At 46.3% G+C, this 15,452-nt stretch overlaps 2 protein-coding genes and 1 long non-coding RNA gene across 3 annotated transcripts; 1 reads left to right on the top strand and 2 right to left on the bottom strand.

Moving 5' to 3' along the window:
* The first annotated feature begins 2,422 nt into the window (after positions 1-2,422).
* On the top strand, positions 2,423-3,401 carry ier2a (immediate early response 2a). The gene has a single exon (XM_076023991.1). It carries the CDS (start codon positions 2,670-2,672, stop codon positions 3,282-3,284), a length of 615 nt encoding a protein of 204 aa, XP_075880106.1. The 5' UTR covers positions 2,423-2,669; the 3' UTR covers positions 3,285-3,401.
* Positions 3,402-5,140: 1,739 nt separating this feature from the next.
* On the bottom strand, positions 5,141-12,642 carry LOC142886803 (eukaryotic translation initiation factor 4 gamma 1-like). The gene is made up of 18 exons (XM_076023985.1): positions 12,487-12,642; positions 12,208-12,303; positions 10,917-11,736; positions 10,570-10,703; positions 10,400-10,495; positions 9,807-10,196; positions 9,332-9,478; positions 9,009-9,245; positions 8,722-8,826; positions 8,249-8,521; positions 7,993-8,095; positions 7,820-7,919; positions 7,218-7,501; positions 6,976-7,094; positions 6,426-6,560; positions 6,209-6,290; positions 5,617-5,757; positions 5,141-5,422 (listed from the first exon to the last, which is right to left on the bottom strand). Exons 1-18 carry the CDS (start codon positions 12,568-12,570, stop codon positions 5,325-5,327), a joined length of 3,444 nt encoding a protein of 1,147 aa, XP_075880100.1. The 5' UTR covers positions 12,571-12,642; the 3' UTR covers positions 5,141-5,324.
* A 223-nt stretch (positions 12,643-12,865) lies between these two features.
* LOC142886807 (uncharacterized) lies at positions 12,866-14,243 on the bottom strand. Its single transcript, XR_012926454.1, has 3 exons — positions 14,037-14,243; positions 13,053-13,232; positions 12,866-12,976 (listed from the first exon to the last, which is right to left on the bottom strand). It is a non-coding gene; the product is annotated as an uncharacterized LOC142886807 (long non-coding RNA).
* Between the last annotated feature and the right edge of the window lie 1,209 nt (positions 14,244-15,452).

Here is a 15,452-nt window from a genome sequence, read left to right on the forward strand (position 1 = left end):
CCTGTTTATCAAGGGGATTTTTTTTTTTTTTTTTTTTTTTAAATGGACATAAATGGTTGTGTGCATTTTCCGTAGGTACAGTGAATAAAATCAACATTTTGCTTGACGCTCGAGCTTGTGGCTCTGCTGGTGTCAGTGGTGAAGCTGCTGGTGAATGATTAGCAGAGCAGAAAGTCCCTGATGAAAAATCCCCCTCTTTATCATGATGTGTCATCGTGATAATGGGCACTGGCCACATGACACTTGTAGACCGAGTATCCTGAGAATGACGAAATAAGACTATCGATATTTACTAACATGAGCTTGATTAAAATCATTTCTCAGATACATGCACATAAAACAACTGTTTTAACAGCAAGCACTGTTGTAGCTGTAGCCATAGCAAGCTTACTTAGTAGTTCTTGTGCCGATGCCAAGTTGTACTGGTTAATAATTGAATTGTTCCAATGTTTTCACACAAGCCAGCGAATGATATAACGGCTTGTATTAACATTAAGTCCACAGTGTTTGATCATCAACTTAAGAGTTGCTAATATATTTGGGGGGGAATAAATTATATCGGGAAAATCTTTCTACGACAAGGAAATTCATCTTGGAAACATTTTTTAAAAAGTGGCCAGTGTTATATCTATACAGTGTTCAGAAAAAGAAAGTAGGTCAATGTCTAAGTATGTAAATATATATAACCTCAATTTCATGTTTTGACTTCAACTCTGTTCTTTAAACCTTAAAATTTTTTTGTCTTGTTTCAGCCTTGGACTGTAACACCAGCACTAGATCCCGCCTACAAAACAAGAGTCTTGTTTAGCAGCAAGACACAATTTACCACATTTCGGCATTCAAAATGGCGCACACACACGAAATGATTTCTGTGTGTTTTCTCATCGCTGCCCACCAGGTGTCCGTGAAGCACCTCTCAGTCTGTTGTGACTGCACGCAACCTGGACCTGGAGAACCCGTATCACAGACTCGGAACATCCGCATGGCAAGTGCATTCTTTTATATAACCACTGGAGGGCAGTCGCGTCCTTATTTATGCTTTCCCTGCACTAACGTGTTTCAAAAATGTGCTGGGACTTTGAAAACTATTGGTGAAGGAAGAATAAAAACATGACGCATTTGACCATTAGTCACTGTTCCTTTGAACGACTGCAGTTTTGTTTAAGGCAACGTAGTAAGTCTATGTTATGAATGTATCTATAATGAAAGATTTCTCAAGAGTCTTGATCCAAATTGAATTACGTTTTATTCTCAATTGGAACACGGGATTTAATAATGTCCTCATTTCTGCAAACATGCCATCTGCCTGGTGACAAGAATGTGTTCAACTGTAGCCGCGACAGAAACCATTGCCTGTGCTGGCAGCTTTTATTTTTATTTTTCATTCTTATTTTTTTTTTTTTTCTAGCTGCGATGGACTCAACTCTCAAGCGGCAAAGCATTGAAAGTGCTGCGCAACTTTTGCACATCGTGACAAGCAGCGCGCAGCATTCCATTGTCCAAATATGGTCCGGAGGAAGTAGAAAAAGGCGCTGACGCAACCCTCGCTGCTGTTACTTTAAATGGCTCCAGGAAACAAGGGCTCCCACACACGTCATGGGTTTTCCTCTTTCTGTGCCACAGCAGCAGGATGTGCTTAATATGGGCATCTGTCTCTTCCCCCTCCCTTTCCCCCTCATCCCTTCCTCTCTCTCTCTCCTTCACGAGGAAGCGATTCTCTGGGGGGGGGGGGGGGGGGGGGGGTGAGACTGCAGCTGTGGGGTCGTTTTTAAAGGCTCTATTTTGACTGTTTCACACAGCCAGAGCAGCCACTCGGTGTTCGTTCCCGAGGAGGAGGGTGAAGGGGCTGCTATATATAGCTACTGATTCTTTTTCATCCCTCCCTCCTATTATTCGCCTTATGAAACAGGCACTGGTCAAGGTACAATGTGTCAATAACATTATCACATCATAGTACCTATTTATAGAATACGTGATTAAAAAAACAACAACAACCTGACAGCAGCTCAGTATTCGAATATTATTGGAAGCTGAACTGTCGTGAAGAAAAGCCAAAGATAAAACCCTGAATGTAGGGTGGGTTGACAGTGTTGGTGGTGGTGGTGGTGGTGGTGGTGTGGTCTTAGTCCGAAGTCCAAAAATTCAAAGCGACCTTGCCGTGGTAAACTATGTAACGCCTCCGAATGTAAAACAGGATTTTGTCCGGCAGAAAAACACAGAAGTCGAAACTCGGCACAGAAAACGAAACAAACATTTTCGCGTGAAAAACAACGTCCCATAAACGCAGTGAGTCACAAACGAGAAAATATCCGTGGCGGCATTTGAACGTGTTTGAGTCGGGGGGTGACGTCACCACCAGGAAAGTGACTGTGTGTTTTTCCACATAGTAACGCTGTTTACTCTGCCGTCAAGCGAGCGAGCGAGCGAGCTCGGACGCAGCTGCTCCACCAGTTGCTGCGAGGCTGCTTTGTGGGCGGGGCGCCGGTCTGTGACGCGGGCCCAGTGACGTCAGCGAGGTGATATGTACTTGTCGCGCAGCCCGGACCGGCTCTGCTTCGAGTCTGTGTGTCAAGTCAGCGGCGACGGACTGAAAACCAACGTAGCTCCAGCAGGGGGGTTTATTTTTGTTTTTGGCGGCCGCCGACTCTACTTTCAAAACAAGTCTCGACATGGAGGTCAGCGCTGAGGCCAAGAGGATCATGGTCGTCGCACTCGGGAAGCTCTACAGCTCTCGCACCCAACGAGGGGGTCTCCGCCTCCACCGGAGCCTCCTGCTGACCCTGGTGATGAAATCCGCCCGGGACATGTACCACGCGGCGCAGGCCACGGCACAAAGTGTTCCGTCCGAGTGGGAAGACTCCGCGGCCGAGAGCGAGATGGCCACGGAGGCCGACGGATCTAACTCGGACCTCCATGATGTCCCTTCCGCCAACACCTCTCCCGCCTCGCCGTCGTCGCCTCCCACCACCGGCGCGCCCCAGGAGGAGCCGTCCCGGGAGGACGTGTCTGGTTCTCCCACGGAGCAGCCGCTTCGCCACTCCGCCGGAAACAAGGAGAACCGCTGTCCGAACAGCCAGCACTCGAGGAAAAGACGCGGCAAAGCGGCCGTGGCGCCGGACTTTCTGCCGTGTAAGAAGGCGAAACTGGAGCAGCAGCAGCAGCAGGAGAACTGTGCCCAGCAGGTCATCGTCAGCCCGGTGCTGATGGACTACGTGAACTGCGGTAGTGAGCTCGGAACGCCGCCGAGCCCCGTGCCCCTACCGAGAGCCGTCGCCGCGTGTTGAAACCCTGAGCTGATTAAAAGGCATTAAAAAACTTTCGACAACAGTGCCACGGCCTGGCAGCCGAGGACCGGGCCCGATCACCCCCGCCAGGAGGGATCTTTTTTTTTTTTTTTTTTTTTTAATGTTTAAAAAGAAAAGGATCGACGCTCCGAAAAGTCCCCCTGAAGCAAGTCCTCCGGGACGGGGCCAGGGCGTGCCGGCGTGAATCAGAGGATCCGGCCCCAGCTCGTGCTCGCGGCCCCGATGACTTTTGGCCTATTTACTGGCCTCGCTGGTTGGCCCCGATGCGGAACTGGAGGATGTGGCTTGGCGCGTGAGCCTCGACCTAATTCTGTGGACATTACAGCGCGAGTCTGCTCAGGAAGGGCGGCTCGCTGCGGATCAACTGTTCATGTTGTATGTTTGTGTCAAGTGCCAGAGTGAAGCTTGATGACGTGTTGATGTGGTAACGATGTGTGTCATACAACTGCAACTACCTCAGTATTTATTAAAACATGTTTTTTCCCCTGTACATTGGAGTGGATTATTTGTAATACCAGGCATACATTCCACGCTGTATTAAGCGTCGGTTTAGGCAACAGCAGTATTGTGGGGGTGTGTGACAGGAAGCGCGTCTGGGTGTGAGAAAAAAAAAAAAGCTTCCTTCCCTCTCAACCCCCCTCTGCTTATTTGGTAACAAAAGCAGGCAACGTTTCAGGAGGCTTTGGCCCAGTGAGTAATAACAGGGGGGGAGCTGTAAAGCCATTGACTGGGTAGAAACAGGATGTACTGGTGTAATGACAACAATGATTTAGGCCCTAAAATAAGGTTCATGTGGCAGAATAATAGGGTGAGGCTAATGGTTAGGTTTACAACCCGTAATAAATTCCTACAAATTAAAGAAAGGCTTTGACTGAATAGAGGGGCTGTGGAGAAAACTGTCATTTAAGGAGGTCACAGAAAATAAAATGAGAATTCTTATTGGTGAAGTAAAGTGATCGGGGAAAGAGTTAATTATGAGCCATCGCGCTGTCATTCTGTTTTTCTCGTGCTGACTAATACACAGAAACCGAGCAAATGTTTTGGAATGCGATGTTCCCCGAACTGTGGGAGGCTTGTGCAATGTGAAGTGCCTCGGCTTGGAGGGGGTGGGGGGTTAACCCAGGAGAACAGAAGAAAGAATGTGGGGGAAGTGCCTGTCTGAGCCCCCGTGAGGCCCCCCGACGGGGCTGCCTGCTCTTCCGGCTGAAACTCAAACAGCCTGTCTTGTCAACGCAGGGGGAAGTGGCGTTTTAATGTCGTCGGCCGCCGCTTCCGAGGTTTCCCGCACAGGTTTGCGATACTGCGAGAAATATTACCAGTGGGGAAACTCTGATAAAAAATAATGACATTTGCATTAGCAATAGAGAAGGTTGGTCGGCGTAAACAAACTTGAGCTGCTCACATTCTGTTGTTCTTTATGGCTTAAAGCCGTATTCTCGCGGTACCTGTGAAATGCCACTGGCTATTTGCCGACAAATTTCCTGCAATGCGGTGTTTTCACTTAAGGCTCAGTTTTGCGGGGCAGTGCTTAAGCCTTCACTGTCGAACAACCAAAGTCGTACAACAACATTGTCAGAATCTGGAATGGCGTACAAATGTGGCCCAAACAAAAACCTAAAAGGACAGACTTTCATTTCTTAATTTCAGATATCATTGATAATGTTTTGTGTAGTATGGGACCTTTAAGTTGTTCTGTACGGTGTGTTAGCACATGACATGTCAAATAAGCGGCCGACCTCCAGTAGCCTTGTGCGAACCCCTCTGGAGGGAGCAAGAAAAACCTTTGTTCTCAAGTGTTTAAACCCTGCACACTCTAAATACTCTGTTGCCATCGGTTTGCACGTACACTTGATTTTTTTATTTTATTTGATGAGAATACTTGTTTATGACAAGCACAGCCATCTGGAGAACCATCTGCCTTCATGCCAAGAGTCGGCTGGCACCAGCGTTTAGTTCAAGCCTTCTCCTTCTTCCAAAGGAGGTTGGGGGGGATGATTTCAGGGCCTCGCCGTTGCCTCTTCACGATGTGGAGTTTATGCTGGACTCCCACTTGTAGAAGGCCTCCTCCATAATCACATCCTCATCGCACAGCGCATCGAAGAACATCCGCTGCAGGTCTGCAAAGATGGCGTGGACAGTTCAGTGGTTACTCACAAAAAAAAAAGCAATTAAATAAAAGCTCTCCCACTACAGTATATTGTTCAGGTCACCCAGTTTCTCATTTTTTTTTGGACCTGTAACACGGGTGACACCTCCATGTCTAGCCCAGAGGCCCGGTATCTGACAGGTAGGAAAATAAGAGTTCACCCACTGGCTGACTGCTCCATGTCCACCATCAGAGCCTGAAGGGCGTACAGGGCCTGAAGCTCCTTCTGCTCATCACACAGGTAGACCTGCAGCAGGCTGGCCCTCTGCGTGATCTGCTGCGCGTCCACCCTGTACAGCTTGTCACCTGAAATGAAACAACGTCCTGCTCAGGGAGGCCACATAGAAGTGGAACATTTAGAGCTAAGACCAATGTGTTGTTAGTGCTGTTAGCCCAAACCTGGAATTAACAGGATTCACGTGAGACATTATGTAGCGGTAGGCATACAACACTGGGAGAATGACTATTGACCCCTAAAAACAGACTAAGTGGCTAACAAATGGTGTAATGTATCTGAGTTGAGCTGCCATAGTGGATTGCAAACTCAAGGTTCCACTTCTTCCAACTTTATTTTTCCAACTTAAGGGGGTGTCTGGTGATGTGGAAGGCCATAAACTTAGACAATCCTATATCTGAGGGAAAATGAAAAGCGCAAAGGGACCAACTCTGGGCGATCTCTCTTCAGAGAGAGGTGTGTGCTGCTGGGGAAGAGGGTAGTAGTGACTAAGACATGGGGTTCTGTGTCCGCCATGCTTACAAATAATAGCAGACTGGCACACGGACGTCATCAAAGCTCGAACAAAGTGGTTGGAGGCGGTCTGCACTTCATCCAGGTTAGCCTGCGCCAAGACACGAGTGAACAGGAAAGAAAAATGACTGGGAACATGTGAGGCTTAAATCCTGAATAAAATAAATAAATGATGCGGGATTCTCGTCATACAAACAGTCTCGCACGCACTCGCTCACAAACACACCTCCACCCAGTCTTTGATCTGCTGGTTGTTAGCCTGATCCTGCAGTAGTCTGTCCAACTCCCTGGTGAGCTCCTCCTCAGTGAAGACCTTCCTACCCAGCTCCTTTGGCTCACCTCCAATGCTGAACTTCATGTTCTGGCGATGCAATAATATATTATGTGTGTGTATACATATACATATATATATATACATATATGTATATACATATAAATATATGTATATACATGTATATATGTATATGTATATATATATACATATACATATACATATATATATATAGATGTGTGCGTGTGTGTGTGTACTATGTATATATGTTTATGACATATATATAATATATTGTGTGTGTGTATACTATGTATATATGTTGATGACATATATATGTGTGTACATATAATATATATATATATATACATACATATGTATATATATACATGTATACATATATATATGTATATATGTGTGTGTGTGTGTGTGTGTGTGTGTGTGTGTATATACTATGTATATATGTTGATGACACACATATATATGAAAATATAGATGGACAGTGTACCTTCAAGTTGTTCATGTGTATGTAATCGTCAGTGATAGAACTGGACCTTTTCTCAACTTCCCCTTTCTTTATGACTGGTTTTTTAAGGGAGTGAATAGTGAGAGCTCTGTTAAGCTTCGCTGCAGGGAAAGGAAGAGAAAGGGATAACATGAGTCACGCATTTCACATGAAACAACGGGGGAACACACAGTATTTCCCCGCCAGAGGCAACATCCCCTTTTGGTCACTTGACACTTGTTCACCTTTGAGATCGTGGATCGAGCCTCTGTCCCCGCTTCCGATATCCCTGCTTCCCATGTCCTCTTCCTCAGGCATGCCAGAAGCAGGATGCCCAGGCGTAGACGAGTTGTGCTTGTCTTGACCCTTCGCGTCACTGTCCTGCAACAACTCCTTGACGTAGCTCGTCTTCGAGGCCTGGCTTTGGTTTTCATGACCCTCCCGGCGGTTGAAACGTTCAAACTGGTCCACGTCGCGACACCGCCAGTCTCCGTCATCGCCACGCTCACAGCTGGAGGTTGACCTAAAACTTTGGAAACAGATGTATAGATATTTATAATGATGTCCACTCTTGAACACCTTTTTAAATTTTTAAATAATTGCAAAACAATCTAGATTTTTCCAGAAGTTCCCTCAATTAAATTCAGATTTATGTACAGTGAGTACATCACCGTCAGTTAAAAACTTAATAAACATGACACATTAAACATAGAAGTAGTAATGATACACAATAAATCAACTTTGGTTGCTCCATTGGAGGCTTGGACCCTACAGTACATAAAAGGTGAAAACGCAGCACCAAAAAAGTTGACTCGGTGTGGAAATATCTGCTGCCAGTGTGAAATACCTCTGAGGAACTTGGTGCAAGAGCGTTGCAGGCGAAAACAAGCCGGCCCGCTGCAGCCCTGATGAGTGGTTGAAAGAGCTAGTTGCTGAAGAGCCAGGACCTGCAACGTAGAATTGGCTGAGTTAACACTTAGTCACGCACACACACCCACACACGCACTCTGACTCCTTTACCTTGCCCTCCCCATCCTTCACCAACGACTTTGCCCCAGTTGTTCCACGTGTCTTTTCTCCCTCCTGCGGTGACCTGCTGCTCGTTGATCTCTGGAACACCGGGCTGAAAGAAAACAAGAAATTTGATGTTGAGCCAGAGTTTGATCTTGAACCAGGTCAGGAACTGTTAAAGAGGTAATTTTTCTGAATTTCTTTCAAAGAACAAACGTCTAAAATAAAAAACAACAACAAAAAGAGACTGGCTGGCCATTTGTACCTTTGTGATCTTGCGAAGATGCGTGCTATCAGCGGATCGCTTCTTGGAGATGTCCAATACATTCCACGTTTCGTCCTGGGGCTGAGTAGTCCTGCTTCCACCTGGTGGAACACGGCCACCCACACTTACTCCGGTTCTTTCTCCTGCTTCTTTCTTGGACTGGGGCTGTTGAGAGACCTCAGAAAGTTCCTTCTTCTCTGCTGCTGTCGTGTCTTTTGGGCTTTGGTCTTTAGTCTGGACAGCTTGGTCCTCATTTTGTGGTTCCCAATTATTCTGACGAGCACAGATACACAATATTACAAGCTTGATCACATGTCATTAATAGTTGTAATCAACACATGCTCTTCTTAAAGCTGAAGATTCAATTTTAAACATCTTTGCACAATTCATTTCGAGTGGCTAATCAATAAAGCGTCAGAATATATATCGGAAAATCTTTATGGATCTGGTACCTTTACAGCAACTATATTTACCTGTCTGAGGTCCATGATTTCTTGAAGCTTGAGACACATTGTAGAGGAAGTCTTTCCGTCTTTGATGATGTTGTCTATTTGATCCAGGTACTGATCCATACGAGGCTAGCAGGGGTCAAAAACAGCTTTTCTCAGAGGAAGTCACATTAAGATTATTTAACAATAAGAATGACTCACAGTTCGGATTCTTAGCTTCTTGACTGGTGGCCCAGGCCTGTAAGCTTTTTCCTCGTGAGGAAACCCGAGCAGACACGAACACCCACCCTTGTCTGTGCATGATTGATTACCTTGGCCTTTTTAAAGTCCAGGTTTTTGCCAATCTTGAGAAACAGCCAGCAAAGACAATCCAGAGACTCTTCATCTTGGTCCTTGAGTAGTTTCATCACACAGTGGTCCATGATGGGGACCGTAAGCATTTTCAGCTTGAAGAGCTCGCCTATGAACTTGGTGCTGCCCAACAAGCGGCGGCGCGCCTTGCCTCTGGCTGCCTCCAGCTCCACCCTCCGGCGCTCAAGCTCCTCATCCTGTTGAGGCAGACAAATAATGCACAGTCTGGTTAATGCACATTGGTGTCTTCACCGCAGGCCACGCTGAGGACGACATCTCTTACATCTTTGGCAGAATCCAACTCGTTTTGCTTCCTGTCAAGTGTCTCACAGTCGTTTTTTTCCCTCTCGAACTCTTTCTGGCAGCGGTCGAGTAGGAGGCTGCGGAAGTTTACAGAAACGTCTGGCTTGTCTGAGGAGGGGACCTTCAACTGAGGTTGCAGAAAAGACAACAATCTTAGCTAATGTTGACAAAAATCCTATAATAGTCCTGACAAAGTCTATCCCATGCTATCCTATCCTGCATGGTATCCTATTCTAATCTAAAATTTGGCCCAGCCTGGTCAAGTATAAAATACCCAACATAACATACCCTATCAGGTACAACCAACTACCGAGCACCCCAGTACATTTTTTTGTTGTTGCAGAAACATGAAGGATTAGATTTTGTACCATTCACATTCCATCATAACATATACATTAGGCTAACAAAATCCAAAATTGAAAAAAGAACTCTGGGATCCAACCTGGTCAACTTACCCCCGTGAGGAAGCGGCACATGTTAGCATGGGCTTCGGACAGGTTGGGCTCTGAGATGGCCTTCTCAAAGATGAGGTTGATGGCTCCCCTCAGCCGTTGTTCCGTGTCTATGGTCAGCTCGTGCACCTGCTTCATTAGCTGCTGGAAGTTGTCGGGCGTCAGCCTATTTAGGATGGTGCGGAGGCGCTTGAACAACCGCCGTGTCTTGATCTGCTGAAGGTCGTCGTCTTCGGCCTCTTCCTCTCCCGGGCTACCACGCGCGGGCTTCCTCAGCGATGGCTTCCATGCGTTCTCCGCCTTGTTGAGCTGCACGTCGCCATTGAGGGACGAGCTGCTGTTGGCCTTCCTGGGCTCTTTCTTCTGAACCTGCTGGGTGCGACGTAGGCCGGCCTGTTGCAAGAGAGCAACATTTACAGTACCGTGGCAGTACCTTCTGATTTACCTTTACCCCTTCATAGGCTTTCCTGCACTGCAACGCATAGTTCTGGCCCTTTTTGCTGTCACAAAGTACACTAATACATCAGTCGTAACTCTGCCATGGCAGTGACGACACCCGAGGCCAGGTGCTTGCTTTGTCCTCTGAGACAACGTACCGTGCCTCGAGGTCCATTGGCTGATTTGCTCTTCAGGCTCCCCAAAAACAGCATGAGTCGAGCGGGGTCAGCGGGTGGCAGAGGGGTCTCATTCACCTGGGGGTTTGAAATAAATGTCAACTCATCTTGCACACAAGGAAAAAGACAGATGGTGATCAAACACCACCGACCTTGTCCAGGATGACACCATTGATGCACGGCAGGCCTTGGGTTTTCTGTATGCTGGCGCCGACGAACTGCAGCGCCAGGAGGAACTCTCGGTCATACCGCCTCCTCTCTCCAGGTTCAGTCAGCTCGTGGTTTCCTGAGAGACACGGCAAGCAGGGGAGCTCAGTCACAACCTTCCAAGGCATCTGGAATTCTGAGAATTCTGGTGTCAGCTTAGATATGTGATGTAGATGTGAACTAGCTTTATGACACAAGTGATATTCCTTGATAAGTAACTTTCCTTAAAAGCGATCTCTACAAATTTCCAAAATACATCTGTCAGGTCTTACTTTTACAACTCTGGACCTACCAGGAGCAATGTCGATCCACTCGTGTTCATTACCGTCCTTGTCGTCTGTTTCTCTTCTGGAATCATCCGCAACTTCGGCTGAAAGTTCTGCAGGTGGCCCCTCCAGAGGTTCCTCTGCCTCCTCCTGGGCTGTGGCTGCTGCAGGAATCGCATAGGATTCTGGACAACAGCTAGCGTTGGGTGTACTGTCTGAAAGTGCCACATCATCGGAGAGCGCGTTGGTGTCGGGAGGAAGGCCGTTAGAAAGAGGAGGCCCAACTGAGCAAGGAGGAGGACTCTGGGTGTCTGGTTTGGCAGATTCAGGTTGAGCGGGTGGAGGCTGAGAGACTTCCAGCTCTGTGGCTGTCACATTAATAACGGTGGCAGACACCTCCAACGCAGCCTCCAACTTGGCAGGCGCCACCTGCTTCCCTCTTTCCAAGTTGCGCGCCTGCTGCATTTTCTTTGCCTTCACTCTTGGCGCCCTTTCAGCCAGAGCCGACTCGACTTCCTGCGTTTTGACCGGAGCATCTAGTGCGACGCCGCCTTTGGCCTGAAGTCTGCTTGCAGTCTTGGGGGAAGGTGCGGCAGACGTTGGGAGGGAGGAGGGCCGCTCGTCCCATGTCGGCTGGGACTGGAACCCAGCAGCACCAGCAGCAGCAGCTCCCCATCTGGCACGTGGAGTCATCGGGGTCTGAAGATCCTGTTTGGCCTCCACCAAAGGCTGCTTGTTTGCAGTGGTGGGATACAGCGAGGCTTCAGTGGCGGCACGAGGCTTCGCTTTTTTAGGCCGCGGCCCATCTGTGTGGTGCTGTGAAGAATTTGCAAGTGCCTTCGAGGACTGCAGTCAAAAGCAAGAAAGAGCTTCTTAGTTCAGTCTGTATTTGAATCGGGTGCTGATTTTTTATTTATTTTTTAACAGTAAAGGTTGTATTAAAGGTTATTTGACTAAAGGCAGTCAAGCGCTTTGGTGGTTTTCTGACTCTTTTTGGGGTTCTTTTGCTTGCTCAGGGAAGGGGATAGCAAAATATTTATTATTCGTCTGCTTTCTTACCACTAGATGCCACTAAATAGTGCATGCTGGACATTTAAAAGGGAAATTTGTACGAGTGCTTCAGAGCTGTTTTCCTCATAGTGTGCCTTCTTTTAAGGCAAAACCACAGAACACATTACTTGGTTTCAAAATAATACTTACTTCTCATCATTTTCATCAGATTTTTTTTTTTTTCTCACCTAATGGCCTTATAGTACCTTATAATCCTTCATTGCTACTATTTTCCATTGCAGACACACTGCAGGCACTCACTCCTACCTGTGGATGGCTGCGTGCGTTGCTGGTGGACCTCAAACTTGACATGATCTCCTCCGTGACGTCACGTCCATCCTGGTTTGGGTCTTGTATTCTTATCTGTCATCAGATGTTTGGTTATGTTTGCGCAAACCGTCTTGCACTTGTGTCAGCAATGATCAAAAGCTACCCCTCAACTGTCTACAACTGTCAACTATTCCTTCTTCTTATAATAAAATGAAATAGAAAACAAATACAAAAGGCAGTAATAATTCATGCTAGTCTTTTGCTGTGACACACTACCAGCTTGCGCTCCCTCTGCCGGAGGCCTTCTGACTGTGGTGTTGGGTGCTGAGGAGGTTGCTGGGGGACGAAGACCATGACCATCGCCGGTAGGACAACTGGCACGTGCGGTCGCTGAGCTTGAAGGTATGATGCTGCTGATAGATGGAAAGAATGAAACATACAAGTGAAACAATGACCATGTATATGGGGGGGTGTGGCCAGTTCACATCACCTTTAGGAGTTTTTCGGCAAAAACAAATATCTCATGATGCATAAAGCAGGTATTCTTTTGTAACTCATACATTGATTTAAAATATTGTCGTTTGGATGTGGAATTAAACCAATTTATTCATATTCCTTGAACAAGAACTATTCCAACATAGGGGCAGGTGGGGGGTGGATCCTCACCATTCTCAGCAGGACTGGCTCCAGAGCAGAAGCCTGATGCCCAGCTACTCACAGGACACAGCTGACTGAGGGACATGTACGGGGACCAGCACTGCAGAATCTACATGAAGATTCACAAACGTCAGAGACGGCGCGCAAACATCTGTCAGCGCCTGATGCTGCCGCCGACCACCGACCTGTCCTGGCTGGTTGACGCAGCCCTGGTGGGAGCCAGTAAAAGGCAGCTGCTGCGGCGAACTCATCATCATCTGGGCGCTGGGCAGGTAGGCATGAGGGGCTCCATCCGTTGGGGGGCCACTCCATGTCTGTGCCCACGGGGCATTCAGTGCAATGCTGGGTCGCTGCCCTAAATAACTCTGAAATCCACATGGGGAAGAATGAAGGTTCAGTTGTTCAGCACGGGCGTTGATTGAGTACGTGTGTCCTGACAGCCACCGATAATTTTTTAAAGGCCCAAAGTGTGGGAGTAAGAGACCTCAAATGGCGAGAAAGCATACTGCAAACCTGCTTTTTATAATTTTCTGCTATTGTCATGAAAAACTGTGCCGATCCATGTTTTGGCCTACTGATGATAATTGCCATCTCCTTGTAAGGAGTCGGTCTTTGTTGCTGTAAAACGTGATTTAAAATATACGGTATATTTAGTGACTTGCCATTTCATGCCAACAGTTTCCTTTACATTTTACTCACTTAGGCCTTTCATTTTTGTTCATTTTTGAGGAAAAAAAAAATCCTGACAATGAGCAAAGAGAGAACAGATAACAAGACCTTCACCAGGAAAGATCCCACCGATGTACATGTTAAATGAAAGCTAAGCTAGCTCATCTAAAGGAAGGAGCAACTCGGTCCTCTGGACACTTTTATTTAATCTTATCAAAAATAAGAAATATTTTATTGTTGCTGTTCTGTACCGTTTTAGTCTTCTATCTCGTGAGTATATTGTCGAGCCATAAGAGGAGGAGTTGCTTGTGCACTGTTGGAATTGAATTCATTAAAGAAACCGTGTTGCGCGTTATACAGACTAAAAATTTAGGGGATAATTTCAGATTCTTAATTCTGAGTGACATCAGGCTTGTGGTTTAAAAGAAGAACTCGCAAAAGGCGAGAATACGGAACCACCACAGAGGAAGTCATGATGTCACAGGGGAAATGAACTTTACCTCGTGTGAACAATGAGCCATTGTCATTGGGTTCTCGAACAGGTGAAACAAAGAGCTTAGGCTACTTTCGGAAGACTGAGGTCCAAGTTCCGATGCTTGTGTTCTATTTCTGTGAGGTTCAACAGTGACTGGCACCCAAAACGTTGCATGACTGCCATTGTCGACCTCTAGTCTTCCTCCACGTCCATAGCTCTGAAGTGGCCTATCAAGTCCTATTCACCCATCCAGCCATTCAACCACTCAACCACTATTCATCCAGCAGATTCTATCAAACTCTTCTCCTCATCTCTTCTTTTCTTCCAAGCCGAGGGAACTCCGGAACACTTTGTATATTTCAAAGATTGTGACTTGTATCTCAGAATCCTGACTTTTATATTGGAGGTGAACCGCATGGCAAATCTGGGAAGCTGCAAAGTTCTAGAATTTTGAGGCGGGGTGGGGGAACTCCTCAGAACTGGGACTCTAATCTCAGAATTTTATGGAAAGTTACAATAGATGGTCGCTGACTTACTTGCTGGTAATTCCCCGACTGGGAAACATGGTATTTATTTCAATCAACTCCATGCAATTCACATTAAAAAAAAAAAAAAAAAAAAAAAAAACAGAAGGGAAGGGGAGTTTAGAAAAATTAAAACTGAAGGTGAAACCAATGTAACCCGCTGTTAATGCAGGTTTAACCACAGTCACTGATGGGAAGTCGGTATATTGTGACTAAACACTGGCTCGATTCATTGAATTAACCGCTCAGTTAATCTTAGCTAAATCGCATTTCCCATTGACTCGGTTACAACTCAATGTAAAAGAAATAATATTGAATTTGAATATTTCAGTGGAACCAAATATTTGAGGAACACATTTATTTATTTATTAACACTGTTTTCAACTTTGAAAGAAAGCCGTTTGGCGCGTTTTTGGTTTTCTGCCCGATGCTGCCCTCCGGTGGCCAAGAATAGTAGTCCATACGATATGGTCACCATCCTACTTATTAACAGTGGGTTAAAAAAAACAAAACATAATACAACTGGTTTATCAACTATGTAACTATGAGCATTTATGAATTTTCTATTCCACTTTATCTTGACAGATGGAAATAAATGTTACACACCAGGCATTTAATCTGGGAGAAACCTTTGTGACTGAGCTCCATCGGTGTCTTGACGGCGGCAAAATGAAAATAAAATAAAACATTTAAGATTAATGACCCGAGCATTTTTTCGAAACAGCAACACCGCGTGCAAACGAAGCGGCAGAAACAAGAAAGGACGGGACGCAGGGTTGCATTCTCTCTGGATTTTATTCTTTAGGAAGAGTTCTGTTCGGAATTACAAAATGCACTGGTAGAAATAGCGGTGAGACAGACTGAGAGTGCGACAGGTTAGAGTGTGAGAGAGACAGGCCTAGAAAGAGAAGGAGACA

Source organism: Nelusetta ayraudi, unplaced genomic scaffold, assembly GCF_046127955.1.
Source record: "Nelusetta ayraudi isolate G7.1 ecotype Tasmania unplaced genomic scaffold, CSIRO-AGI_Nayr_v1 ptg000016l, whole genome shotgun sequence".
Lineage (NCBI taxonomy): Eukaryota > Metazoa > Chordata > Actinopteri > Tetraodontiformes > Monacanthidae > Nelusetta > Nelusetta ayraudi.

What these genes read in the sequence shown, in the direction of transcription:
- ier2a (XM_076023991.1), top strand. Translation starts at nt 2,670, where the DNA reads ATGGAGGTCAGCGCTGAGGCCAAGAGGATCATGGTCGTCGCACTCGGG.
- LOC142886803 (XM_076023985.1), bottom strand. Translation starts at nt 12,570, where the DNA reads ATGGTCATGGTCTTCGTCCCCCAGCAACCTCCTCAGCACCCAACACCA. An exon ending in AAATCATGGACCTCAGACAG is followed by an intron (nt 8,522 to 8,721) that starts GTAAATATAGTT and finishes TGTGCTCGTCAG; the next exon opens with AATAATTGGGAACCACAAAA. An exon ending in TACACATGAACAACTTGAAG is followed by an intron (nt 6,561 to 6,975) that starts GTACACTGTCCA and finishes TTGCATCGCCAG; the next exon opens with AACATGAAGTTCAGCATTGG.